The sequence below is a fragment of the Amphibalanus amphitrite genome, unplaced genomic scaffold (assembly GCF_019059575.1).
Source record: "Amphibalanus amphitrite isolate SeventyFive unplaced genomic scaffold, NRLGWU_Aamphi_draft 000057F_arrow, whole genome shotgun sequence".
Lineage (NCBI taxonomy): Eukaryota > Metazoa > Arthropoda > Thecostraca > Balanomorpha > Balanidae > Amphibalanus > Amphibalanus amphitrite.
This window is the reverse complement of record NW_024881553.1, coordinates 447,080-474,434: the sequence shown is the minus strand read 5'-3', so window position 1 is coordinate 474,434 and position 27,355 is coordinate 447,080. Positions and strand designations below refer to the sequence as shown.

Below are 27,355 nucleotides of genomic sequence, written 5' to 3'. Positions count from 1 at the left end.
ATGAGACACATCCATTTATTACAACTCCACATTATGTAACACAGCACACTGGCTCAACAACGGCGGCAATTAATAGTCCTAATAAGGCAACCGAAGCTTCACCCTTAAAGCGATTGATGTCACACTTCCGTGACCTTAGTAACATCGCGCCAATGTCCGGGTCTAGGTCAGAGGTATCGCTGGGAGTGGGAACGAGTGAGACTGAGACTGACTTCACTTTGCCACGTCGCATTGTCCACCGACGTTCAGAGGAAGAGAAGGAAAGATACAGGGGCTGACAGATGGTTCTCCCTTCACGCAGGTGTATTCGGTTTCAGCAGGTCGCCACTGCGCTCTAATGATAATGAAAGGTGCGGTATTTCGTAATGATCCAACCAATCATCAAAACATCATATCACTTTTTAACGCAATTCGCTTCCTCATTAAAAGTTTTACGATTCGCAAGTTTTTCACAACGTGTAACATGCAATGCAATGCAATAACAAAGTTTGAAATTGAGCCATTTAGTAGGCTGTTGGGGGATGCAAGTGACATCGTATAAGGACGGTTGATGTAATGGAAAGTTTACTATATCAAGCCGGTAACTGAGACCACCCCAGTGGACTGACCTCCCGGCGGATGGCGGCAAAGTCGCGGCTGGGAGAGGCCCTGTGGTCGGGGGACAGGTCTCTGCGCCGGTGTTTGGGTGACTTGCCGCTCCGCTTGGCTGAAACGCAGGGAGGGAGCACTCGTCAGCGGTTAACATACAAACCTCGTGAACATACACGCAGTCACGTGACGGACGTGACGACCTCGTAACGTGACGTGAGCTGGCCGGTCCGCCCCCGAGAGCACAACACGACAAACGCCGCCACCCGTCAGCGCACACAAACAGCCACCACATCACAGATAGACACGCACGTACGATACCGGTATACCCCATCCGCGCCCACAGCTGTGGGCACGTCAGCCGCCAACACCCATTCACTCCCACACACAGACAGACAGACGCGCGGCGGGATCACCCGTGGGCGGACCATTGAGCCGATAACAAGACGCCCACACTGATCGGACCGAGACGACACTTCGCTCCAGCTGCTCCTGGTTCCAGTCCGCCCCTTCACACCCCACGCCAGTCCCGCCGGGAGAGCGGCGGGGGTAATGGCGTCAGCGCACTGCACAACATTGGTGAAATACCTCGGCTAAAGAAGAACGTGGTTAAAAGCTTACGCAATAATCACACGCAACAACAAGCAGGTCTGTCAGCCGGTGGCTTGATTGACTAATGTGGAACAGATGGGATAGGGCGTTCTCCGGTGAAACCAAAGCTACGCCCAACATCTGCCGGCCTGTCTCGCTGCTCGGCTGAGCTCACGGCCGACTGATTCAATCATAATTGTAGCCGAAAACAAAGCACGTCAGCACGCACCGTGGAAAACACGCAGTGATGAGTCGCGGCCCGAGCAAAACAGCGGCACCGCACGCAAAGCCGAGCCGCCGGCAGGGCAGGAAGGCAACGCGGTCAGGTCGTTGGCAGGGACACCTGCACGACACACGGACCGAGAATGTATGGAAGGTTGGCTCGTAAGGACAGGTGCTGGGGGTGTAGCAGTGACCCGGACACCTGGTCAAGACAGGTGTGGTCGGCTGATGCGCTGTTTAACCCCGAGTCGGAAAGATACAGGGAATTGATGGAAAAGCACTCAGACTGAGCCTACAGCCCACGCCTGTTCCAGAAACGTTTCATCGCCGGAAGGAAGTGGTCGTCTGTGACGTCAAACAGCGCGAGTGACGTCACACTACCGGTGTCGTCACCAGCCGGCAGTGAAGCGGCAGCGCGGGGGAGGTTCGGCAGCGGGCGGACTCTATAAAAGGCCCGACACACCCGGACGGGCGGCCGGGCCGGATCCACGGAGAGGTCGGCGGCCCCAACCGACTGGGTCAGACGGTCAGCCGGGCGGCACCAGCAGCCGCCCCCGCCCCAGCCCGGAGGCAGCTCCGCCGACCGGGCACGCCCACCACTGGATGTCTCCAGAGCCCGGACGACGCCGAGTCGACCTGAAATGGCGCATCGGCCTGGAACGTCCGACGGCTGCACCGCGGGGGCGACCTGCCGTCTGCATATGGCAGCCGCCGGGCCACGAGTCAACGACCGGTCACCTGGGATCAGGTATGCATCACGAGCACACCACACGACACGGAACTGGGCTGTGCCATGCATAATCGGCCGTCATTTTCTCGTATCAACCCACACAGCTAACACCTAAGTTTGAACACCTAACATCATCCACTCAGCTCTAAAGCTGCGCGAGCCGGTCCCCCTGGCGACGGAGCTGCTTGGCTCTCCTGCGGCTCTGTCGTTGGCGGCAGCGGCGGCGGCGGCGGCGGGCGGTGCGGGTGGCTGGTGACCTTTGTACGCTGGCCGGCCGGTGCAGCTATTGAGCGCTGCGCCGCCACCCCCGTCCCAGCGCGCCGCCGCCGCCCGGTAAAGGTCACCGGTCACCGGGCGGCGGCGGCGGACCATCTCCCCGGCCTCCGGAGTGGGGGCTGGGCGGCCCACGCCGGGCGGAGCTACTCTCACAGAGGAGGAGCGGCCGCACCGCGCGCCTCTGCCGCCGCCGGCAGCTCCGGGTCCCGGGGACACGCCGCTCCCTTCTCAGCCAGCCGGGAGGCGGCCGATGGGGAAGGACCGGCGCCTCTGCCGCGCAGTTAGCTCCATAAAGCTAAGGTGTCAGACAGCCCCTCCGACGCAGACACGGAAATAGGGAGCCTGCCACCGCCACACGCCGTACCCGTAACTCCCGTCAAACATCAAAACTTCAACACTCGGCTGTCCGTCACCGCTGGGAGCCCCGCCTGTTCCATCGTCTCCCCAGCAGGCGCCGGCCGGGTTTGTGTTGTGGATCGCGCTGCCCAGTGGAGCGCGAGTGCCGCGTGCCACCCGGCTGGATCTCCGATAGTGGCCGAGGCCGCCCGGAATAGCCTGCCACCCGCCGGCGGCAGTCGATAGCCGCCGCTGACGTCAGCGACGCCATCCGGCGCCGGCTGTGCACCTGTCCCGGCCGGTCGGCAGCATCCCGGCGGAGGAGGAGGGAGGCACGCGCCCGCCGCCGCCGGCTATTTATAGGTGGGTGGCGGGCCGTGCCGAAACTGGGACACGGTCCCACGGCACGACACGGCACGGAGCTGAGTCGACACGAAGCTGACGACGACAGCAGAACACGGCGGAACGGCGAGCGGCGGCGCACAGTCGCGGGGTGGATGATGCCAGTCAGGCTCCGACTGAGGACAAACTAATCTTGAACACAACAAATCCGCGAATCCTACGGCACAGACATACGAAAAAAGCAAGCAAACTTGATCTGGGAGTCAGAAAGGGACAAGTTCTCTGAACTGATATGGCTCATTTCTAGTGAGATGACGAAACCGGTGGTCAATATTTGATCGACGGCACCCAATAAAGCCGTTGGTGACGTCACACTGGCCGGTCGGTGGTGAGGAGCACTGAGGGCGCCCTCCCCTGCACGCACACACCGGCTGCCGGGCCGTCGCGCCGCTGAGTCAGCGTCCAGCGCCCGTCGCGGCCAGTCAGCAGTCGCCAGCCGGTCCAGTCATTACCGCTCTCCGAGAGCCCTCAGAGCGGCGACCAGTAGCCGCTGGTGACGTCACACCACCAACACGGTCGCCGGTGACGCACGGCGGGCCGATATTGGATCCAGCCAGGCGGCTTCCAGGAACGGCCGCACGCTTTGGGAATGGTACAATCAGCGGCCGCTATAATAACCATAATTCCCCGAATCACGGGGCCGCGGAGAGCAGAGTAAACTCGCTCACAGCAACAATGACCGGTGGCGAGGGTAGCGGCGGCTCCCGTGCCGACATCACACACTGCGCGGGCAGACGAGCTCTGTTGACGTCATCGAGCCCGCAGATGTAAACAGAGTCGGCTGGCAGTGCGGTGTGGCGACAGGCGGCGCGATGCCCACGTCGACACTCCTGGAGCACTGGGACGGCGCGGTCACCACGGCTCCGTCGGACCCCGGCCACCGCGGCGGCTCCAACTCACTGCCCCGAGAGGCACAGTGCGGCGCGGATGGCTCTCACCACACAGCGGCCGCTGTCTCCGCGCTGACTCAGCTCTCATGAGTACACCTCATCGCTCTCTGTCCTTCTCCAGCCCGGCAGCAACAACGACCTGAGTACACAGACCGGCCACCGACTCATCTCCTTCCCCGAACAATCCTTGATCGACCTAACGGACATTCATTCCAGTCCCTCTGATAGTGACCCGCGGCCTAGCTCAATCGAAGAACTAGACTAAACCTTCGCAATCAATCTGACCTTGACCCCCACTCACCTGGACTATGTGACCGGATGACATGTGGCGTCTTCATGTTGTTGAGCTTCTCCAACAGGTCCTCTTTGAAGGAGCGCGCCCGGCGCGCCAGTCTGCTGTTCGGTTTGGCCTTGGTACCCTCTGCAACAGCCAGAGACACGGGTGTCAGCGACACGGACGACACGGGGACACGGAGACACGGGTGTCACTGTCAGCGCGCGAACATCGCCCTCTCACCGGCGACAGACTCGAGGCCGATGGGGAGAGCGATAGCCGGCGCCGTGTCTACCATCTGACCCGCCGCCCGGGCATGATTCGCGACACACCGGCGCGCTACTGACAGCACACCTCCCCAAAAGGAGGCCGGTGGTCGCCGAGATACATCACACAGGCCCATCTCGCGGCTCGGTCGGCCGGTGGTATGTCTGCCCAGGTCGAGCGGCGGGCGCGGGCCGTGTCCTGTCCTCTAACGGTTCACCGCTGGCTCAGCTCGGGTCGGGTCGCGCCGCAGACACGTACCGCGCCGAGCGGCTACGCCCATCGTCTCGCCATCACCGCCCTCAGCGCAGCTCGTTAGTCATATCGGGTCACGTGACTGGCCGCCAGCGGCGCCGCTCCGCACAGGCCGGGGTCACGTGGTTTGGCCCGCGAGACCGTCGAGTAATTTCAAATGCGAGGAAACGCCCCAAACGATGGTGGCGCCGAGATTTACGGTCGTACCATTTGTTCACCGCTGGTCGACTCATCCCGGCGATGGGAGTTAGCGGTGGGTGAGGTCCCATGGTGGGTGAGGTCCGGTGGGTGAGGCGCTGCTAGACGCCCGATTTCCAGCTACCGCCCCTATGGCGTCACCGACCGGGCGGCACGCAGCCGGTTAATGACGTGCGGTCAGTTAATTAGTAACCGACGGCGAGCTAATTGGTAGGCGAGACGTGATTTAACCGGTGGCGGGAAACGAGTTAGTGGCTGAGTGCTGTCGTCATCTTCGTGAATCGTTACAGCTCACTGAGCGCCTCAGTGAGCTCTCTGCACCTCTCCTTACATCAAACATGCTGCGTAGGTCCTCCGACCAGGCCGCTCGCCGCGGTCCGCAGCTGAGGCTCGGAGCACTGCGCACTACCCGGTCACTGCAGCCATTGCGGCCAATCGGCGCCGCAGCTCGCCAATTGGCCACAGCGCGGCGGCCGTCGGCGGCGGCGGCGCACCAGAGACCGATGGCGCAACTCGGCGCGGCGCGGCGGCGCACCAGCCTGCACCAAGGTCAGACGTCGCGGCCGCATTCCTCCGCTGCGACACTCGGCCGCCCGGAGGCCTGCTCCTCTCCGGCGCTGGTCTCAGAGAGCCACTGCGCCGTGCTGCAATGAGCCCACACACCGCAGCTCCGTCCCAGTCGACAACGGGCACCTGGGGCGCCGGCAGAGACTGCGCCAGTTCCTGGACGTTATGAAACATCAGCCCGGTGTGCAATCGGCGCCAGGTTTCAGTCCATATAAGGTGCGCGACCTACCCATGGCCATGACGGCTCAATACTGGCCGTGCGTGTCGAGAGTCGTGATCGGGCTTATAGGCGCGATCCATCAGCCGCTCGAGGGCCGGCGCTGGGCGGCGGCTGGGCAGCGCGTCTCCTGGTGGGAGGGCCGGCCGGGAGGGCGTCCCGCGCGGGCCCGGCACACAGCGCCAGGGCGGCCCACCCGCAGAGCCAGGAGGGACCGAGATGGGAGAGCGGTCACACGGAGGTCACCGCCAGCAACGGGGAGCATCCCACAATGAGCACAGCACCGGGGAGGATCCCATAAACAGCACGGTACCGAAGAGAATGCCACAAACTCCACCAGCATGGATAGGAGATGCATTCTCAACATTCTTAAGCATTCAAACAAGAGATTCGTGACACTCTCTATTTAAATTCGTGTGTAACTTGCTTACTGCCACTACATGTCAAACTAACTCCTGAGAACCACTGGTCTCAAGACGCCCCCGCCGGCCCGCTGCGCTGGTCTAGGGCGGCCATCGGCAGCTCTGGGGCGCCAATCAAAGGCCGCGGGGCGCCCGTTGCCGACGCCCTCAACCGCCGTGACGCCGCCGGCAGCGACATAACGGCCTTTGCGTTCAACTACCGGCTGGAAAACCGACCTGGCACGGGCCGAGCCGAGCGGAAAATTCAATCGCCGGCGAGTATGACGCGCCGCTTTCAGACGCGGTGGGAGGCGGCAGCGCCGGCCATGCGCCACTGAACACTCGGGAGACGAGACATCGCGGCCAGGGGATGTCAAGCGAGTGCACATCTACGCTAACGATCTCCATAGGGTATATGGGCAAAAAGAAACACTAGCGCTCAAAGGAAAAAAGAACGGTGCTTCCCCATTCTGTCTTCTCCTTTAATAAACGCACTGGGTGCAACTCAGTGTAAACGTATTAGAGCATTATGAGGATAACATGTCACGTTTAATAGCATAACGGTAAGTGAAAGATGGGAAAATCGAACAATTTCCGGACTTAAGATCAGTCCCGGTACATTAATTGATTTCGCTTACATCATTTCCTCCCGCTTCATTCTAGGCAGAGGTTTCTGATTCCAAGCAAAGATCAGAAGGTAATTCCAAAAGTTCGAATCCAGTGGGCGGTGCGCTCAAGGTGTTGTGGTATGCAGTGCACCGCTCCGCGCCGTGTTGTGTACACTGTGCAGTTTTATTTGCCCCGCAGTGTATGCAGAGTGCAGCCAGGAACGAGGTGCCTGCGTGCGGCCCGGCCCACCCAGCCCTCTGTGGACGTGTGGCGGTCCGCAGGCGCCGCGCGCGTGACACTGACGGTAAACCATACCGGCGCGGCGGCAGGCCTCTGTTTGTGTGCGGTGGCAGCCGAGCGGCAGAGGTCGACCAGCCGCCCCCGCCCCCGCAGCAGCGCGCTGTCAATAGAATGACGCCAGCCGCCGGCATCCAACGAGCGAGCGAGCGAGCTGTCCGCGGCCGCCGCGTATCAGGCAGCGGTTGCGGCGCGCATCTGTTGTAACCTCCGCCACCCACCCCACCAGCCGAGAGGTGGTCCGGCCCGGTCCGAGCCGCCTCCAAGGACCAGCCAGGACCTCCGTGACGTCACAACGGTGTTCCGTGGAAACTAGGCCAAGGCATGGCGCTCGCGCCGCGCCGCGCGCCGTGCCGGCCGTCGCCGCCTCCGTCCTGACTCATTTCCGTGCGTGTCGCCGTTCGTTATCAAGAACTCGCTCGTTCCGTTCGCGCTGTCCATATTCGTCGCCCCGGCAGTCCCCTTCCACTTCCCCGTGCTTAGTCATACGGGTAATGCCCATTATACAGAGCGCAGGCACGCAAACGTGATCGATTTTCGCCCGAGACCGTTCTACAAGTCAAATGACATTCCGAGCTGCTTTCCAGCCACCCAGCTGAGCGCGCGGCCCATCTCCAAACGTCTAGACCATAAACCATCCTGTGAAGGGCCAGGGGTGAGGGCAGTTCAGGTGGGAGCACTGGCCACTGAGAGCATGGATGTTACCACTCGTCTCTCTCACACTGCGCTGGGAGTGTAGTCAGCAAGGAAGAAGGATCTCCCTTCCAGGGGTCAGCTCTCCCCAACGGGCCATCATGGTTCCGCATCGATCCCACCAGCCTCAACCACCCAGCACGGTTTGCCACGGTACCGTACACACATCTCAGCGCAGCTTGCTCTGGCGGCGCGGCACGCAGCACGCCCCGCCGACTGTAAACAACTTTCTACCGGGGCGCGGGGTCGGCGGCTGGCCGTGCCCTCTGCGCTGGCTATGACGACCCGGCGCTGACAGGCACTCGCCAGCCGCCGCCGTCCGCGCCGGCGCCGGCACGGGACGTGGACCCAGTGACACAGAGCGGGGCAGCCCCGTGAGTCCGTGACCGGCACGGGTGGAGCGGTCCGACGGCACGGGGCGTGGACCCAGTGACACAGAGCGGGGCAGCCCCGTGAGTCCGTGACCGGCACGGGTGGAGCGGTCCGACGGCACGGGGCGTGGACCCAGTGACACAGAGCGGGGCAGCCCCGTGAGTCCGTGACCGGCACGGGTGGAGCGGTCCGACGGCACGGGGCGTGGACCCAGTGACACAGAGCGGGGCAGCCCCGTGAGTCCGTGACCGGCACGGGTGGAGCGGTCCGACGGCACGGGAGGGGCGGGGATTCACCCACGGACAACAAAGGGGCTATCGCTTCTACTCCCTAAAAGTACACACTGCAGACACCCGTACTTTCCTGGGTGTTTCGACACCACAGCGCCGCACCCACCCTCCAAACAGCAGTGCACAGCCCCGTCCCCCGACGCTATCACCCCATCGTACTGCAGCGTGCCCGGCTACTATCGCCTCACCACACCGTAACTACTGACCTGTCGCTGGCACTCCTCACAAATCACACACAGACACCGTCCACTGGGCGCCGATAGGCCCCACAACACCAAACACACAAACCACTGCTGACACAGCCAGCTCACACAGGGCGTGCCGTCTCGGCTCGCGGGGTTCGGACAGACAGCAGCAGCGCGTCACCGCCGCAGCTCGCACTGGACTGGCGCGGCGGCGGCGGCGGCCCGCCGTGGCCCGGCGCGGCGGCCCGCTGAGTCACGCCCCGCCGCCATTGGCCCAGCCGGGCGGCGGGCAGAGCGGCGGCGCAGCGCGGCAGAGCGGGGGAGCCACACCCCCGAAATAGTCGGCCCCTGGCCCGGGCCGGCCCGCCCACCGCTGGGCTGTGGTGAGATGAGAGGCGGCCGCGGGGCGCGACCGACCGACACCCGACGACACAACACCAGCGGCGCCGAGCGACCGACACAGCACAACGGCCGCCCGACCAACACCCGACAAACCGATACAACACAACGACACAACACCAACACCAACCGGCAGACACGCATATACCTACACACTTCACAACGGCAGTACGACGGGGTGCCTGGCGGTCAGACAAACAACACAACGGCACAGCCGAAAACCGTCCGACCAGTAGCGACGACCGTCAGACTCATGCGCAAAACACGGCAGTACGACGGGCCACATGATGGTCGGACACAACACAGCGGCACAACCATTCATCCAAGAGTCCAAGACAGCGCAACAGGTCACGGCACGACCGACACCGTCTGTCACACGCCGCCCGATACACAGCACAGAGCACGACAGGCGCGGTTCCACTGGCGCCCAGCACCAAGCACACAGCGCAGCAACACCGAAACGAGCCAACAGGACAGCATCGCGTCAGGACAGTACAGAATACAGAGACGGCTGCGAGGCGGACACCGCGAGAACAACCCGCACCGTCAGCACAAAGGAGCGCGGCAGAAAACATGGGTAGGGTTAGGACTCACTGGCGGATCCAGGGGGGGGGGGCCACGGGGGCCATGGCCCCCCCCAAAGGCCTAAAGTGGCCTGTTTGGCCCCCCCCCCAAAACGTAAGAAAAATTGCTAAGAAAATATACCTTGATGGAGGTTTTTAGCCACTTGGTGAAGTAAAGCTTTCCACAGCAGTATATGGAAGCAATATGGTAGCAGTGAGGGTCAGTCAAAAGTTACGCGAGTGGAGTCGACCTTCAAAAAAGACTTGTTGGCACGTGTTTAAGGCGTGGTAGCTGGGAGTTGGCGGTGTTTCGCGTGGTGTGGCATCACTGGCGGATCCGGGGGGGGGGGGGGGGGCACGGGAGCCTGAGGTGCCCCTGACAGACCCGTGGTGCCCTTGGTAGGTCTGTGGTGCCCCTGGACCCTGGCAGGCCTGTGGTGCCTCTGGCGGGCCTAGGGTGCCCCTGCTAGGCTGCTGATGCCCCTGGGACCTGACAGGACTGTGGTGCCCCTGATAAGCCTAAAGTGCCCCCAACAGGCCCGTGATGCCCCCGACAGGCCCAAGGTGCCCCTGCGTGATGCCGTGATGCCTGCGAGGCCGGTGGTGCCCCTGCGAGGTCGGTGGGGCCCCAGACAGGCCCATGGTGCCCCTGCGAGGCCGGTGGTGCCCCTGCTAGACCGGTGGTGCCCCTGGCAGGCCTGTGGTGCCCCTGCTAGGCCGCTGGTGCCCCTGGGCCCTGACAGGACTGTGGTGCCCCTGACAGGCCCATGGTGCCCCTGCGAGGCCGGCGGCGCCCCTGGCAGGTCTCTGGCGTCCCTGACAGACCTGGAGTGCCCCTGACAAGCCTGTGGGGCCCCTCACAGGCCCGTGGTGCCCTTGTTAGGCCTGTGGTGCCCCTGGCGGGCTGGTGGTGCCCCTGCTAGGCCGGTGGTGCCCCTGACAGGCCTGTGGTGCCCCCGGGCACCAAGGGGGGTCATGACCCATGTGGCCCCCCTTGGATCTGCCACTGGTACATATTATATTGATTTGTAATGGCGTTATGGCTTATGCAATATGCAATTGCAGGCACTTGGTATCCCTCACTTATCCCTCATTGGGGGCTCTGGCGGGCTTCTGAGGGCCCACGTCTATCTCCGGGAGCCCTAGACAGGCTCCTTTGGGTCCTTTCAGTCCACTATAGCATAAGAGGTCTCCATGCGAGTCCTATACAGGGTGTCCCAAAAGTTCGTTCTCACATTATGTTTGCATGTGAAACAGAGTACATTGCGTTTTGATATGTTGATGACCCCTCAATGTGCTCCCCATTTAATAGGCAAACACATGAATACATGCAGCGGCATGCCAACCGGCATGTTTGGCTGCATAGCAGGCTTTAAGTTAACCCAGACTGACTTGACATGCGCCGTGAGCTCCTCGAGGCTGGAACAGCGCTACGCTTCGACGAGCCTCAATTTCAGCATAACCAACAAATTTTTATGAAATTTTGATCCGATGAAGTGCCTGGCATGTGATCTTGCCACAAACGCCTGTCACAGTCTCCTTGCACCGCTTTTAAGCTTTGCTTGACCTGTGCACTGATGCACTGTCTTGCCTGAAGATGGGCCTACGACCTCCCGGATGCCATTTTCTCCTCTATAATTGTGTTCATACTCGCGGTTCGAGTTCAGCTTCAGGGCTGAAAATCCTCCTAGATGTTCTTGGAAAAGCACTCTGCTTCCCAAAACTGTTTCTGGGTTGCCACTTGCAGCTTGGTCAACTCCAGAAAGCCTATAATCCCACAACACAGTGACCCTGGCCTTTTGCATAGGAGCACAACGGGACGAAACGGAGGCCTCCTCCTTCGCCCTTATGGGGTTGTTTTCGGGTTTGGACGGGTGTTTCATCTCGAACGTGGACTAGTTAGTCCAGATGACCTGGTTGATGTCATCAGCCCTCTAGTTTTGTTTAGCCTAAGGCATAACGAAACTCATGTTTGGCCATTTTAAGACGTTTTTGACTGTTTTGTGCCCTCCGGTAAGCAAAGCTTAAGTCACCTTGAGTTATGTACCCCGAAAGAACGCTCTTAAACAGCTGGTAATCCATCCTGAAAAGTCTGCTTACCAACTTTCTAACCCGTTGACCTTTTTGATGGCCACTTTGGCGCCACACAGTTTTGGCCACTTGGCTCACTCCTGAGGGCTGACTGGAAAGAGGATAAACTTGCAGTGATTGACTCCCGACAAATCATCGGCGTCACTTGCTGACTGTGCATCCAGTTAGCGATGGACATTGGCTGCAGACTGGTAGGCCTCAATCACCCTCAATCGTCGCGAATGGTCACGTGGTGACTAAATACTGAGACGTACCCGTATCAGAGACCTCTATGTTGCGGCGTTAGCCGTCTCTGTGGGAAGCGGGCTCTCTAACAAAAACTATTTTGTCTACAGAAATTAGCTACTGTGGAGCATATTTCTACTAGCCATGGCAACCACGTAAGCTCAATTACGAACCAATTTCAGCGTGCCTTTAATCAAGAGAGACTAAAAACGTAAAATTTAGGTGAGAACGAACTTTTGGGACACCCTGTACATCTGAGGACGTACCCTGACGTCTGAGGTACTCAACTGCAGCTCCAATGGTCTCTTACACTGGCGGATCCAGGGAGGGGGCATTTAGGGCCATGCCCCCTTCCCAGAGGCCTCAAGTGGCCCGTTTGCCCCCTCCCCCAAGCGATAATGAAGCACAGTTCAATCAGTGCCTGGCCCAGGAGCCAAGTTAGACCACCGCCCGTTTTACCACCTCCCGGCCCGCAAAGGGACCCAAGCACTGACTCGAAGCGGGTTAACTGGTCGACAAAAGCAATGGTAAGTGTTTACAAAGTAATATAAAGGCATGGGTCGGGTGGGCTACCATTTATATATTTTTATTTTTAGCTTAAAAAAATATTCATAGTGTCAGGGCTGTGACGAAAAATAAGTGGCCTAAATCCGATGAGAAAACAGGATTTGGGGGTACCCTAGGTTTGGCTCCTGCATGAGTTGGCCCCCCCCCCAAAACGCAAGTCTGGATCCGCCAGTGTCTCTAGTTAGGACACAAAAGAAACGAAAAAAAAAACGAGGAGACATAACCAAAAAACACCAATATACTTAGTTAAAGCAGGACGTCTTTCACCAGACCTTCGCAAGAACAAGATGGACCAGCGAACACCTACGGCACCGCCACATAACCTGCCAGCAGCACCGCAACAACCAGGTGCTCCTCCACTGAGCTGGGACGTTTCGACAGACGACCGTCCACACGTCTGTCCCATATGTGGCAGCACACATCTGTCATAGCCTGGCACGAATGCAGAAGGGATATGACGGATATGAGCCCGCCATTCGTATTTTAGAAACGAGCTACAAGTCGCAAGCGCGATGCAACCAGCCTGCACCGCCATCCAGTCTCCAGCGCAGAGCGGCGCGACGACATAGATGTCGCCACAATCAGTGAGCTACCACGGGTTGGCCGTGCGTTCCATAGCCGTGAACAGGAAGAACTAGCGTTCGCCGAGCACAGCGCGCTGGCACGGCCTGACCAGCCACGATAATGCATGGACTGTGTGATTGGTGACATCAGAGAGAGCCAGCGGAGGTGGTGATCTCATGTAGTGAACCTTCAGACACGGATGACCTGGGCGGTGCAGCGAGGCGTGGCGGCCCGAAAGGCCAGCACCAGTGACCACTGGCAGCAGGGATAGCTCCACGCTGCTCCACTCATGGGCGGCGGCTGCTCCGGCAGCGCAGTGCAGCCTCCGGCAGGAGAGCGCAGCTCAGCAATATTACCCGAGACTGTGTCGGTGCCGTGTAGCGTAGCCGCCGGCACGGGAGGGCAGCTCCATCATACGCCGGCCGCCGATGACAGGGAGAGGGCGAGGTCGGCCGACCCGGCGCTCCCCCGCCCAGCCGCCGGCACCGACACGAGCCGGCCGGCGCGCACATGTTTATCAATAGTGGAAATCAGATGAGGTGAAAATAATTGGCTCGTTTCTCGGCCAGGTGACGGCGGAAGTCGTCCGCGACTCGGCGGGCAGCCAGTTTCCCGACGCCGACGCGCCCGACCGTCAGATAAGGATGGCCTTTCTCCTACAGATTGGCACGGGAGGATCGATCAGAATGTGACTTTGTTTAGGTAACAGTGATAATGAATGAGCAGCAGCCGATCGAAGTCGTCATCGGTCGACACGAGACACTAGACAGCCTTGACAAATTCTGTCATGCCATCTGGAAAAGGACACGTCCTTGATCCGATCTATACATCGGGGACAGGTGGACAGTCTCAATGGTGGACCCAACGGACAGGTTCAAAGGCGAGCCTGGGCGACACCTCCGAGTGCACCTAACAGACGGAACGAATTCGTAAGAGGATTCAAATCCCTGCGGAAAACTAGATTAAAATAGAAGCGTAAAATGGACGTCAAAGCCCTCGACCATGAAGAAAGAAGCTTCCCAAACCAACAGGTTGTAAGGCTCCCACCGAGTTGTAAACTAACGCTAAAGCCGTAATTGTCTGATCAGCAATAGACCAAAGTTTGAGTCAATCCGGCATCCTCAAGTCGTCCCTCCTTGCGTGTAGCGGCACTGTGTTTGTCACAACATCCGTCCCAACCCGTGCAGCCCCGTCATAGCCCCATGATTGCACTCGAACATCCTCTGGGTCCCGATTTAGGTATAGCCACCCTGACCCGGACCAGTCCCCGTGTCTCCCGGCACAACCCCAGCGCCGTGAATCACAGTCCTTCTCGGTACTTCCCGTACAGACGGCGCGGTCTGGGACGGACCCCGTACCCCGGCCGACGCACAGACACAGACGCACCACTAGCCGGGGCGGCCTGCAGCGCCGCAGGCACCGTGCAACGGCCCCGCGAGGTCAGTCGGCGGGACAGGCCGGCGGGGGCGACAACGACCGAGCGAGGTCACCCGGCGGGCGGACAGACAGGACCGACGACCGGCGGTAGTGTCCTGTTCCGGGCCACAGGGCAGCCGGGGGGTCACCCGATAGTAGACAGATGGCACTGGCTGCGGCGCGCAGGGCTATGGCAGCAGTTCAGCGGGCTGCTGAGCTGGTACCGCAGGAAAATGAGACTTTGGTGATGACGTTTGAGATCTAGCGCCGGCCATTGGAAGGAAGGACAGTGTTCCTGCTGTGGTCACTTGTCGAGTGACGTCTGGTGGCTAATAAGGTGGCTCATTGGAAATGGTCAACCGTAATGAGTCATTGCCTAATACAAGAATCAGGAAACGATTGAGCCTGAATTGCCTCAACCACCATCTCTGTCGTGCCTGCCTTCCAGTGCGTCTTATCCGCCTTCCAGTGCTGATAAGAGTTTTCGCTTCAATATCTACCACTCATAAACAAACGCCAATCTTAGCGAAATGTAAAACATTGCAAAAACTAATACAAGATGAGGAGCAATTCACAGTTGAGATTAGGAGCAGCCTGATTCATACCGGGACCGATTTGCAACACAACACGGGTTAAGTTTAGAGGCGTATAGCACTAGTCCTGTGAACAGGGTGCCGGGACTGTACCCTGAGCGCAGTGCCCTGTCTCCGAGCGGTGCCCCCGTTCCGCTCTGTAGCCAACCGGGTCAGTGGCGTGTCACGTGTCACGCGTCACGTCCCCGTCACGGCTCAATTGTCAGCGGGTCAGCGGGCCGGCCGACCGGACCGGACCCGGTCGGGAGGGCGGCGGGACGGGGCAGAGGCCGGCTGGGTCGCAGAGGCGACGGTCACTGGTCAGTCAGAAACAGGGCGGAGACGGCGCCGGCCAGGGGCGCGGACAGGGTCACGGGGAAGAGGCGTGGAAGCGTGTGTCCCTCGCAGGACACTCAGCGATCCAAGGTGCTTTTGGTTGCACGGGTCAGTGGCCTGTGTAATGGAGGTAGTCCCCACTGATCACTCTATTTAGTACACTGGTGCTGTTGGAGCTCTCCCGCTGTCACGACTCGTCCGGAACCAGTCAGTGGCTGAATGACGGCACGGTTCGGCGGTAGTGACACCTGCCCTGACCACAGCCGCCCACCGGACGCCCCGAGACGGCGGCGACCAGCCGAGAAACAATCGCCGAGCGCTCCCAATGGACGGTGAAATCGATCACCACTGATGGGAGCGCAGCCCACAACAAGGCACACTTACAGGCCTCATCGACTCTGACAGGCCGAAACCGGGTTATCGCACCGAGTCAGCCATCAACAAACCAATCGGACAGTGTCCACAGTCCAAACAGAACACTATCCAGAGCCGACCGTCCTCTGCACGCTGGCGCGGGTTCAACCGACGACACATGCCTAACTCTGCCGTACGCACCGGCGGCAGCAACAAGCCCACACAAAGGAACAGATTGTGTCGGTTTTTTTCTGCTATGATCACTGAGTCACCAGGTAAATGATATCAACTCTCAGGCCGTTATCAGTTCAACAATCGACGCTCTGTGCTCGAGGTATCGTCTACACCGCCAAGCCTCCCGTACATGACACAAGACCCCTACAGAGGTTCATTTGCTTCAGTTTACACCCGCTGTACCCCCGCTCCATATCCCCCGTGACCACCCCTGATGAGTGCTGAGGCCATCAATCGAAGTGACGTATGCAGCACGGCACGCGCACTACTGTGGGATTAGTGGCGCGACACGAGATAGCTACAGGGCGACACGTGAGACGGAGATAGTGGCACTGTATGCAGGTGTGAGGGGGGACACTGTCAGTTTGGGCGCAGTGGGGATGGGAGGGGGCGGGAAGAGGGGAGGGCGGTGTGTGCGTAGGGATAGCGAGTGAACGATGTTTACGAGGGACGGGCGCGGGAGACGGTGACGGGAGGGGGCTGACCAGTGTGAGCAGCGACGGCCATGGTGACGGACGTAGAGTGAAAATGGTCATCATTTGGTGTTCGTGCTGATAACTATTTATGGTGACAGTGATGGTGGGTTGGTGACAGCGCCCGATACCTGAGGTGTGGCCGTGACCTTATAGCACTAGCGGGCGCCTTACTACAAGCGTGTAGCTGCGTGCACGCTGAGGTTTGCCGCATCACCGACTGCAGCGACATGACAGGTGGGTGCGACTGACGTCGGCAGTGGTTTCCCTCAGTATGATGTGCGTGTATGTCGGCCTGTTGTCGACGCGTCGGAGCCAAGGTACGGGGCAGTGCGAAGGCACACGAGAGGCCTGGTTTTGATGGAGATAGAGAGGGAATGGGAGAGAGAGAGAGAGAGAGAGAGAGAGAGAGAGAGAGAGAGAGAGAGAGAGAGAGAGAGAGAGAGAGAGAGAGAGAGAGAGAGAGAGAGTGGGGGCGAGGTTGGTAACCGGCGTGGTGCATGTGTGTGGGCGCTCGGGCCGAGCCGAGACTTCCGTCTATAGACAAAGAAATATTCACAGCTTGCCTGGTATGCTGCTGCGCTCAGGTTGAGAGGGAAGAGTGGCTTGCCTGGTATGCTGCTGCGCTCAGGTTGAGAGGGAAGAGTGGCTTGCCTGGTATGCTGCTGCGCTCAGGCTGAGAAGGAAGGGCGCCTGGCTCTTACCCGGTAGCCGTGTGGCCGAGGGACTCGTATCCGGGACTTGCCTGGTATGCTGCTGCGCTCAGGTTGAGAAGGAAGGGCGCCTGGCCCTGTTACCCGGTAGCAACAGCATGTATGTACATGTGTGGCCGAGGGAATCGTATCCAGAGCTGGCCTGGTATGCTGCTGCGCTCAGGCCGAGAAGGAAGGGCGCCTGGCTCTGTTAAACGTTACCCACCAGCATCGTACCTTGGGTGAGTTGGGTCGGAGTGGTGGTGTGATGTAAACTCGCTCAGCAGTCCAATAAGGGCATGTCACGGGGCTGTCGCAGGTAACGATCAGCGGAGCGGCAGCAGCACCGCGTCCCACTCGCTAGCAGGCGGCCGGCTGTGTTGGGGAGGTGGCGCACAGCTGTGCGGCCCGGGGCGCCGGGAATTAGACCGGGGAAGTGTTTACACAGGCGCCGAGTGGGCACTCTGGCCACCAACACCCGGGTTCGGTTACACGAGGACGGCCGTTGCCGGGGAGGGGAGGGTGGGGAGACACGCACGCAGAGGTCGGATACCGGGGGGAGGGGGAGGGGGGAGGGCGAGATGGGGAGGGGTGCGGAGGGCGGGGCGCCGGGCGCATGTGAAATCAGGGCAGTGTGCGGCTAGCGGTGACAGTGCTCGCTGGGTGACAGTGACATTGGTCCAGCATGGGCAGTGAATGTCCGGGTTTTCCGCGTGGCGGTGGACACCCGTGCGAAGGCGACTACCAGTTACTTAACGTCACGCAGGCCCTGCTGCGCAACAGCATTGCACCGGGCACACGCAGGGCGTACCGGACGGGGCAGACGTGTTTCATTGAGTTTTGTGAGCGGTACGGCTTGAGTGTCGTGCCGGCGACGGAAGCCACACTCACGTTTTTTGTGGGACATATGCGACTGATGGGTTTATCGTTGGCCAGCGCGCGACAGTATCTCGCCGCGGTCCGACGCCTGCACCTTCAATCTGGCTGGCCGATGGCCGATGCCCTGCCGCCTTACGTCACAGCGGCATTAAGGGGCTTTGAGCCGCGAGGCGCGCAGCCGGCCGTGCGTGCGCGTCATGCGCTCACCGTGCAACATTTACGCCGGTTGAAAATACGGCTGGCGGCGACACTGGCGTCTCCATGGGACCAGCGATGCGTGTGGGCGGCGTGCACGCTGGGGTTTTATGGTGGCCTGCGCAGCAGTGAATACCTGGTCACCGGCCTGGGGCGTGGTGCGCGCCGGGAGGACGTGCTGTTTACCGCGACCGGGTGCCGTATCCGTGTCGCTATTCAGAAGAACCGGCAGCATGGTCCCGCGGTGTACATCGACTTGCCGGCCACCGACACATCTACTTGTCCGGTGAGAGCCTTGTGGTATTTTTGCCAGGCTCATGACGGGACAAGGTCGGCTAGCTCTGCTCTGTTCCGGCTGGAGTCGGGGGCGCCACTCACACGGCGGCGGCTTAACAGTCTGCTTCGACAAGCCCTGGGACCTGGTTTCTCATCGCACTCACTGCGCATAGGCCTGGTTACCACCGCGGCGGCAGCGGGCGTCGGGGACGACGTGCTGCAGCGGCTCGGACGCTGGCGTAGCGGAGCCTATGAGGGCTACGTGCGGGGACAGCGGCACACTGTGACGGCGGCGCTACTGGCCGTCGCGAGGTGTTAATTGGCAAAATCGACCCGCCGAGCGGTGTAGGGCAAGTGGCAAGTCCCAGGGACACGAGACGACGGTTCGCTGACGATTGTGCTCTTTGTTCACACAGACATTCGACCGCTCAGCGGGGCCAGCGACGAGCAAGCTCGCATCGACGCACGTCTACGCGCTGAGCTCGACGGCGTCCAGCCGGGAAGCGCGGCGCCGGTGCACCCACACGGACCGCCTGTGGCCGGTAACAACAGGGCACCGAGCAGCTGGGCCCCACCGGCAGCTGCTCTACAACAGACGGCTGGCAGCGCCTGGTGGCCCCACGACCCGGCGGGCTTGGGACCGCCGGGACCAGGGCCCGCCGCCGGGCAGTACGGGTCGGGCCACCACGTGGCGGCACTGCAGACCGGTAGCCAATGGGTCCCAGTCCCAGGAGGAGTTGGAGCCGACAGTAGCTACCAACCACCATTTGGCGCGCCACAGATGACGGCTGGCGCTCCACCGAGGCTCGTCGACCGGACTGGCGGGGCGGGTCAGGCACCACCGCACCAGACCACCCACGGGCCGGGCGGGCCACCGCCGGGCGACCGCGCGCCGGCTGGACACGCGCCGGCTGGACACGCGCCGGCTGGACGCGCGCCGGCTGGACACGCGGCGGCTGGGCACGCGCCGGTTGGACGCGCGCCGGACGGGCCCGAGCCGTGGCATCTCTCCGGAGGCATGGCGGCTCATGGCTGGGGCGAGCCGGTGGCGATGCCTGCGTTCGGCCAGAGACTCAGCCGGTTGGAGCAGGATCGCATGACCCCGACAGGCGGCGACAGGAGGCCTCCGGCGCCGACATCGGGTCACGGGCGGACCATCACCCACAACAGGCGGCGGCGGCGCCGATCCAGCAGCGGTGAGAGTACGCCGCGGCGAGGGCGCCGCCGGGACCGATCCTCCTCACTTGATTCGTCATCAGAGGAAGACGACGGGGTTGACAGGCGGCAGGAGCTTCGGGCGGCCCCGGTCCGTTCTCAGGTCGCTGCAGCACCCGCGGACCTGCGCCTGCCGTCCGTCACGGCTCGGGCGGAGCGGCGACTGCGCAACAGGCGGCGGTTCGTCGCGGTCGCCGACGCCGCAAACGCCGCGGAGGGGACTCCGGGCACCGTATTGGAGTACGTGAGCCGCGTGGCTGCCCTGCTGACACACACGACGTTCCACTTCCCGCAGTGTGGATTGCAGGTCACAAGCTACCTGGCCTGGCTTCTCAGCCGCTGTGTGGGGCGGAGCCTGCGGGAGGTGCAGGCGATGGATAGTCGGGCACGCCAAGCTATGGCGCGGCGGCCGGGCGACTATCTGACGGCGCTGGACCTGGACCAGTTTGTCACACCCGCGGCGGTCGGCGCTGGCCGACTCACGACGGGTGAGGGTGGCAGTCGCACGCAGCAGGACCAATTGTGCTTTCTGCACGCCCGACACAATGCCTGCTCCTGGCCCTGCAAGAACGGCCGCTATCACCTACCGTGCCGCTGGTGCCATTCATCAGAACATGCCACACAATTCCACGGACTGGCGGCGGCCGGTCGCGGCCGTGGGGCCCGGTGGGTCGGCGGAGTCGCAGCCGGCGGGGCGCGGTACAGTGGAGGCCCGGCGGCCCGGGGACTGGGACCCCGCTGAGCCGGCACGCAGTGATGCGAGACAAGCAGGTGCGGAGACGGGTCCGGCTGACACCGGCGTTCGTGTAAATAGACTCGAGTGTTTGCTCGCCGATTGTGACTCTATTAGCCTGGAGGACAAAGAGTTAGTGGTGCGGCGGTTTCGCGAAGGGGCCGATATCGGTTTCCGTGGTGCCGGGGGCGGACATCGAGTGGACAATAACAGGTCCGCCATGCTGCGCGTAGACGGTGTGTCCAAGGCCATTGATAAGGAGGTGAAGGCCGGTCATACCAAGGGGCCTTTTGACTTTCCGCCGCTGCCCGGGTTGGTGATAAACGCTCTCAGTGCCAGAGATAAACATAATGGGGACGTCAGACTTATACTGGACTTGTCCCAGCCAGCTGGTGGTGCAGTGAATGATGGCATAGACCCTGACCAGTTCCGAGTGTTGTACACTTCAATTGATGAGGCCATACAGTTGATTTATGCGGTGGGCGGCGCTGGGGCGCTTCTCTTTAAAGCAGACGTGCAGAATGCTTTCAAACTCATACCGGTTCGGCCCGACCAGTGGCACCTTTTGGGTTTCTGCTGGTTGGGACAGTTTTACTATCAGGTTTGTCTGCCATTCGGTGGTCGCAGTAGTCCGAGGATTTTTAACGATTTTGCTGATTGTTTACAAGTGCTGTTTCAAGGTGGCACAGCGGGGGTGTTTGTTCGGCATTATTTGGATGATTTTTTCGGTGTGGGCCCTCCAGGCACAGATAGCGCAGCAGTCGTGTACGACCGACTAAAAGCGATATGTACGGAAGTGGGTGTTCCCCTGGCCGCGGGCAAATGTTTCCCTCCTTCTACGCGACTCGAGCTTCTGGGTGTTGTGTTGGACACTACGACAATGTCAGTGGCGCTACCTGATCAGAAGTTGGCCGACTTGCGCGAAACTTTGGGGTCAATGACCGGACGGAAAAAGTGCACGCAGAGGGACCTGCTCTCTCTGGTCGGGCGCCTGGTGCACGCCAGCAAGTGTGTGCCGCCGGGACGCGCGTTCACCCGGCGTTTGCTGGACGCGGCTCACTCCGTGAGTGGCCTGCATAGGAGGGTGCGGATTACTGCGGCGGTGCGTGCGGACATGCAGTGGTGGGCGACTTTTTTGCCCCTGTGGAACGGCACCTTCCCGTTGGTTCCGTCGGTCACGGAAACGGCCCCCGGCATCACTCTGTGCACAGATAGCTCTCGTTGGGGCATGGGGGCGTGGTTCGGCCGCGAGTGGTGGGCGATGGAGTGGCCGGCGGAAATCAAGGACGCGACAGCACCGTCCATGACTTGGCTGGAGCTTCTCCCTGTTGTAGGTGCGTGCCTACTCTGGGGCCACTGCTGGACTGGCCGACGAGTCCGAGTATGGTCAGACAACATGGGGGTCGTAGGAGTTTGGGGGAGGGGCTGGTCGGGCAGTCCGACTATCATGGCGCTGCTGCGACAGCTGCTTTTTTGGACGGCGCTCCGGGGTTTCATTTTAGAGATAGCGTACATTCCAACCAAGGAGAACGGCGCGGCAGATGCCCTGAGCCGAAATGACGAGGCGCGGTTCCGGCAGCTACGGCCCCACGCCGCGACCCTCCCGGCCGTGCTGCCGGAGAGCATGGCGGCGTACTTGCGCGACCCGGTGGGCAGCGCCCACGTACTGACAGGGTTTCGGTTATAACTGCCGGGCATCGCATACCGCGTGCATGTTTGTTACTGTTGGATGTGTGATCGTACATGTTAACTTGTGTCTAGCATATACATTCCAGATAAACATTCCATTATGTCCTGTTGGCGTGTTTGGCGGTTATGGTAAGACGCCCGCAAGGAGGATGAGCACACGCGACGGGAACGTACGGCCTTTAACAGCCAAAAGGTGAGGTTCGTAAGCAATGATGGAGCGAACGAGTGGAACGCGCACTAATCAGCGATAGGGTATCCTATTGTGGGATTAGTGGCGCGACACGAGATAGCTACAGGGCGACACGTGAGACGGAGATAGTGGCACTGTATGCAGGTGTGAGGGGGGACACTGTCAGTTTGGGCGCAGTGGGGATGGGAGGGGGCGGGAAGAGGGGAGGGCGGTGTGTGCGTAGGGATAGCGAGTGAACGATGTTTACGAGGGACGGGCGCGGGAGACGGTGACGGGAGGGGGCTGACCAGTGTGAGCAGCGACGGCCATGGTGACGGACGTAGAGTGAAAATGGTCATCATTTCCCCGCCCGCCATCCCCAGCTTCCCCCCTTTTGACCTAAATCCTACCTCTCCTGTCGTCGTTTCCCTTAGCGTGTTTGCTGCGGGCGGCGGTTATGGTAAGACGCCCGCAAGGAGGATGAGCACACGCGACGGGAACGTACGGCCTTTAACAGCCAAAAGGTGAGGTTCGTAAGCAATGATGGAGCGAACGAGTGGAACGCGCACTAATCAGCGATAGGGTATCCTATCGGGACCGTTGGCCGCCCGAGGTCGCCCGCATAGCCGGCCGATCGCTCACGGTCGCAGCAGCTGCACCATACGTCGGCCGTGAACCGCTATACGCGCTGCCGCAGCTCCACACACGGCGATCCGAATATGTACCCCTTGTGACGTCAGATCAGCTGTCAGTCACGGCGGCGGCTCAGCTGACTGGGACAGTTCTCCGAGGGGCGTCAGCGGCCGGCGGCCTTCGGACCGCGGTTCAGCGAACCAGCTGCCCACTGACCGCCGCCTTGCACCGCCCAGCCGGTGACTGGCCGTCCTCGTGACGTCACTGATCACTCAGCTGATCACCCAGATGCCTGCGCTTCACGCTAATACGCACGTCGCACAGTGCTGGCGAATGGCATGGCAGAGCCTTCACGCAACGCCATAAACGGAGTCAGAGTGAGCGCATGAGGGAATCTTTTTGCTAATCCGACAATGCTAGTTACTTAGATACATGGAATATTTTTACATAGAGCTCGATTGTTCAAGTTTTATACCGTTATTTAGTCAAGTATTTTCAGCAGTTCCTTCACCCTATGAGGCTTGAGGAAGAAGTTAAAAGCACTGGAAAACTCCATCTGACAATGAGCTGCTGATGAAACCAGGAAGGCGCTTCAATGAGGTTCAAAGCTGACGAAACTCATGCATATTTTGATAGCAAACGCGGAACGCATGGAAGCCATAAAACAATTTAACTGGTGCCAGGTCCGGGATCCCTAGATTTTGGGAGAATACAGAGCCCTGAGGCACTCGGCAGTCAAGGAAGCCGCCAGTCTACACAGAAGACACAGCGACTTCAGGAGCTGCGGGCGTCTCAGAAATCCGGGTACAGAGCTGACTAAGAAGGCATCCGGAAACCGAGAGAGGCCGGCGCGGAGGTACTCGTGAACCCTGCCAGTGCCAGCAGCGGCCTGGGTCATTTGGTCCATGTGATCGGGCACAGACGGTGATTTACGGGTGAGAATACCACAACAGCGTCACAATTCGGTCACACGACCGTCACAGGACCGCCATGTGACCATCATGGGGTGTCAGGTGCCCTAAGCCAAACTCGTCAAATGACCGTCACATATTCCGTAAGCCGTAGCGTCACAGAACCGCTGGCGATTGCCAAAACGTAGGTAACCCTCACGTCACACACTCACAGAAGCTATCACGCACCGTCCTGGCCTTGACATAAAAAAAAACGTGCGAGCAGTATCGCATAAACACCCGAATATACACACAATCCTAGTCAATTCCTACTTGCACAATTAAACCTGCATGTAAGATCTCAATGGTCCCATCCTGGGTGATAGACACGACCGCGAAGTGGCCCACCCAGGGCGCTTGCGGTCAAACGCTGGTAACCAGTGCAAGGTTGGCGGGTCAGTGAGGTCAGCACCAGGGCGGTTGGCAGACAGATCAACAATCATCAGAAGCGGTTAGCAGCCGGCAAACGGGGTCAGTGTGGAGTTGAGTGCAGCGAACGGGAAGCGAGTGAGAATGACAGGAGCTGCAGGAACGAACAAAACTAACCATTTCCTTCGAGTCGACAAACGGCAGAAGATCAATCTTGGGCAGATCAGCAAAGAGCTAATCATCTCCGTCAGACTGCAAGGGAACACCATTCTCCCCCTTCTCGCCAGTCTCTGCAGATCAGACAAGCTCAAACCATAAGACGAGCGCCCCCGGCTCGCAAGGTGTCGGGGTCGGTATCGATAGGGGTCTGCCCTCTTCCGACCGGGTTCCTTGTTCCCCACCACCTCCGTGCCGTGGCGTACGGAGGTCGGCGCGTGCCAAGGACGATCGGCGGCGAGCTTTTCATCATCAGTCAGCGTCATAACGGTTCGAGGGAGCACCCGAGAGGGGCAGCGGGGCCGAGCGGCCATGCAGTGCAGCGGCCAAGACAGAGGGCGGCCGAGGAGCGCCAGGGCCGCCGCGCCGGCTGACAGCAGTAGGTAGCGGCCCACACGGCCAGACTCGGGCTCTGGAGGCAGGGGCTGACGGACGGCGGTCAGCCTTAGCTGACGGCAACTGAAATTCAGTGAAGGTGACGCTCGTTTCTTTATGAAACAGGCTATTGATGTGGGATATCAACCGGCTTGAAGCGCTAGGGCAATTGCTCGTGCTTAAAAACACATACGGCGAGGTGCTCGTCACGCCGAAGGCTTCTACATAGATGAATTCAGAGAGCCGAGCCAGGGGAAGCACGTGCCTCAGATTGTGCCACCATGTGCAATGCGCATGATCTCCCGGGTCTGAAACGTGTCCGATCGACAGCAGCGCTGCGGCCACGGGCGGTGTTGACAGGGCCGGCAGCGGTGACAGGTGGCTGTAACGGGTGACAGTGACAGCCGGCGACAGTCGGCCGGCGGCGGTCAGTGCCGTGACGTCAGAGCCGTGTCGCCGGCGGCCCGGCCGCGGGACAGGACATAGCTCACGGCCGGCCGTCGCTGGGCGGTGCCGACATATGGCCGTCGGTCGGAGCACGGTCCGGCGCGGCGCCGACCGCAGGTACCGGCACCGTTGGCCGCGACAGCCGGCACGCGGCGCCGGTCGCGTGTTGGCCACACGCCGCTCACCGAGGAACGGTCGGCAGGCCGTTCGCCGACCACCGCCAGCGCCAGGGACCGAGGAACGTACAGAGTCCGCGGAGAGCGACCGATACACACCACCGCCCTCCAGCCGGAGCAACCATCAGCCGCAACGCTTTACTGACCAGTGGCAGAGCAAAGGAGCAAATGACCGGCATTTCGGCAATGCAAGCTTGGAAATAATTCCGACAAGTTTCACTGGTTAGCCTTCTTGAAAGCCCATCCAATTGTACCGCGATTTTTCAGCATTGTTTCAGTCAAACGAATACAGTGCAGTTTATCAGCGCTGCTCCTATAAAAGTGTGCGAGCAAGCCGCACGAGCAGGTGTCGGCACACGTCCGTCCGTTTCGCGGCACGAGCAAGGCGGCCATAACGGGCGGGAGCGGCGCGAACCACGCGGCCGTTTGTACGCCGACAGTGGTCACGGGCGCGCGCTGAGCCGTGCTGCGGTCCTCCGCTGCCGCCGGCACACCGCACCGCGCCGCACCGGCCGCCAGCGGTGCCACGCACACACACCGTGACGAGCTGCTCAACACAGGCTGACGGCTGACGTTTTGGTCTTCGTATCTGCAGGGAGTGCAAATGAGGGATTCAATCGCACTTGGGCACCGCCGGATCACTGGGGTGGTATGTGAGAAGAAGAAAAAGTATTGAAGATCAGCTAGAAATTTCTGAAATACGATACAAATCCTCGAATCTACCAGACCAGGAATCGCAACTACACTGCTGGCGGGCTATAACGTAACGAATCTAATGGAGACGCCTTACACGAAATCACCCACGACTTTCGCAACCCGGTCTACTAACAAATGTCACAGACCGAAAGCACATCGTCTCAAATTCACCAACTGTCGTCACAGATTCATACTGTCACGGCACTTCAAGCACCCTTCACGGCACGTCTACAGCCGTCACACATTCACTAACAACTGACACGGATTAGCTGAGAGCCTTCACGGTTCCAACGTCCATAACAGAGCCGCGCCAAAGCGGCTCTGCCTTGCCTTGCTTATAGGCGCGCACGTTTCATTGAGCCCCTCCTGTATCACATCTCTGTCGCCGTCCCGGCGAGGAAGCGTCGCCCCACGCCGCCTCAAAGCTACTGAGCCACCCGTGACGTCGTCGCCATTCTGCCGGCGAGACGACGCGCAGCCAGTGGTGGGTCGGGGTTTCCGCGGACCGGGAGCCGTTTCCGCCACTCACCGCTGAGATAGACGAGCTGGGGGTCCAGGGACGGCGGGGAGGTGGTCGACAGGCGAGACGTGACACCGTGATTCGGTCGTGTCACGCGTGACGCACCGTGACTCGGTGGAGGTCACCGGGTCAGCGGGGCCGTCACGCCACGTGACCCGGTCACGCCGCAGAGGCACACAGCCGGCGAGGGAAGCAGGCAGCCACACAACTGCTGCCGGGATGGCTGTGCGGGAGATTTTACCGATATCACGCTATCAATGCCACGTGAAAGGATGCCGTTATGTCGGCAGTGAATAGCTCATCTCACACAGTTGGCTGGATTCGTGGGAAGCGCAACACATGGCCCACACAGAGAGGCCTAAATCGAGCCGGTATTACTGACAAAAACTGTCGGTTTATGCACCAGCCCACCATGCAACCCGTTACATCTGCTGTATGGGTGTCTGTACAGCCCATAAGTACTGCATTGACGGTGGCCCCACCCCGACACCCACCGTCGCTCTGCAGCCTGCTGGTCCTCCCACGCCCCCTCCCCATCCTGTCGGGGCACACCGCCGAGGGCTGAGCAGCAGCGCCGTGCAGCCGGCGGGCCGCCGCGGTCCGTCTGCCATGTGTGCCGATCGGAGTCGAACGCGCCGAGAAAGTCACGGCGGCGCCAGCGCGCGGCAGATGAC

At 60.6% G+C, this 27,355-nt stretch overlaps 1 protein-coding gene across 6 annotated transcripts in view; it reads right to left on the bottom strand.

Annotated features, from left to right (window-relative positions):
• The window catches only part of LOC122378292 (rap guanine nucleotide exchange factor 1-like), a 55,580-nt gene that overhangs the window by 17,738 nt on the left and 10,487 nt on the right, over nt 1-27,355 (bottom strand). For 5 of the 6 annotated variants that reach the window (XM_043359172.1, XM_043359174.1, XM_043359171.1 and 2 more), the window contains 2 exons: nt 4,337-4,456; nt 609-706 (listed from right to left, as the gene is read on the bottom strand). In XM_043359172.1, coding sequence (XP_043215107.1) covers nt 609-706; nt 4,337-4,456 — 218 coding nt within the window. Of the gene's footprint in view, nt 1-608; nt 707-4,336; nt 4,457-8,678; nt 8,837-27,355 lie in introns of those variants that run through there. The other variant, XM_043359177.1, reaches the window with a different exon arrangement.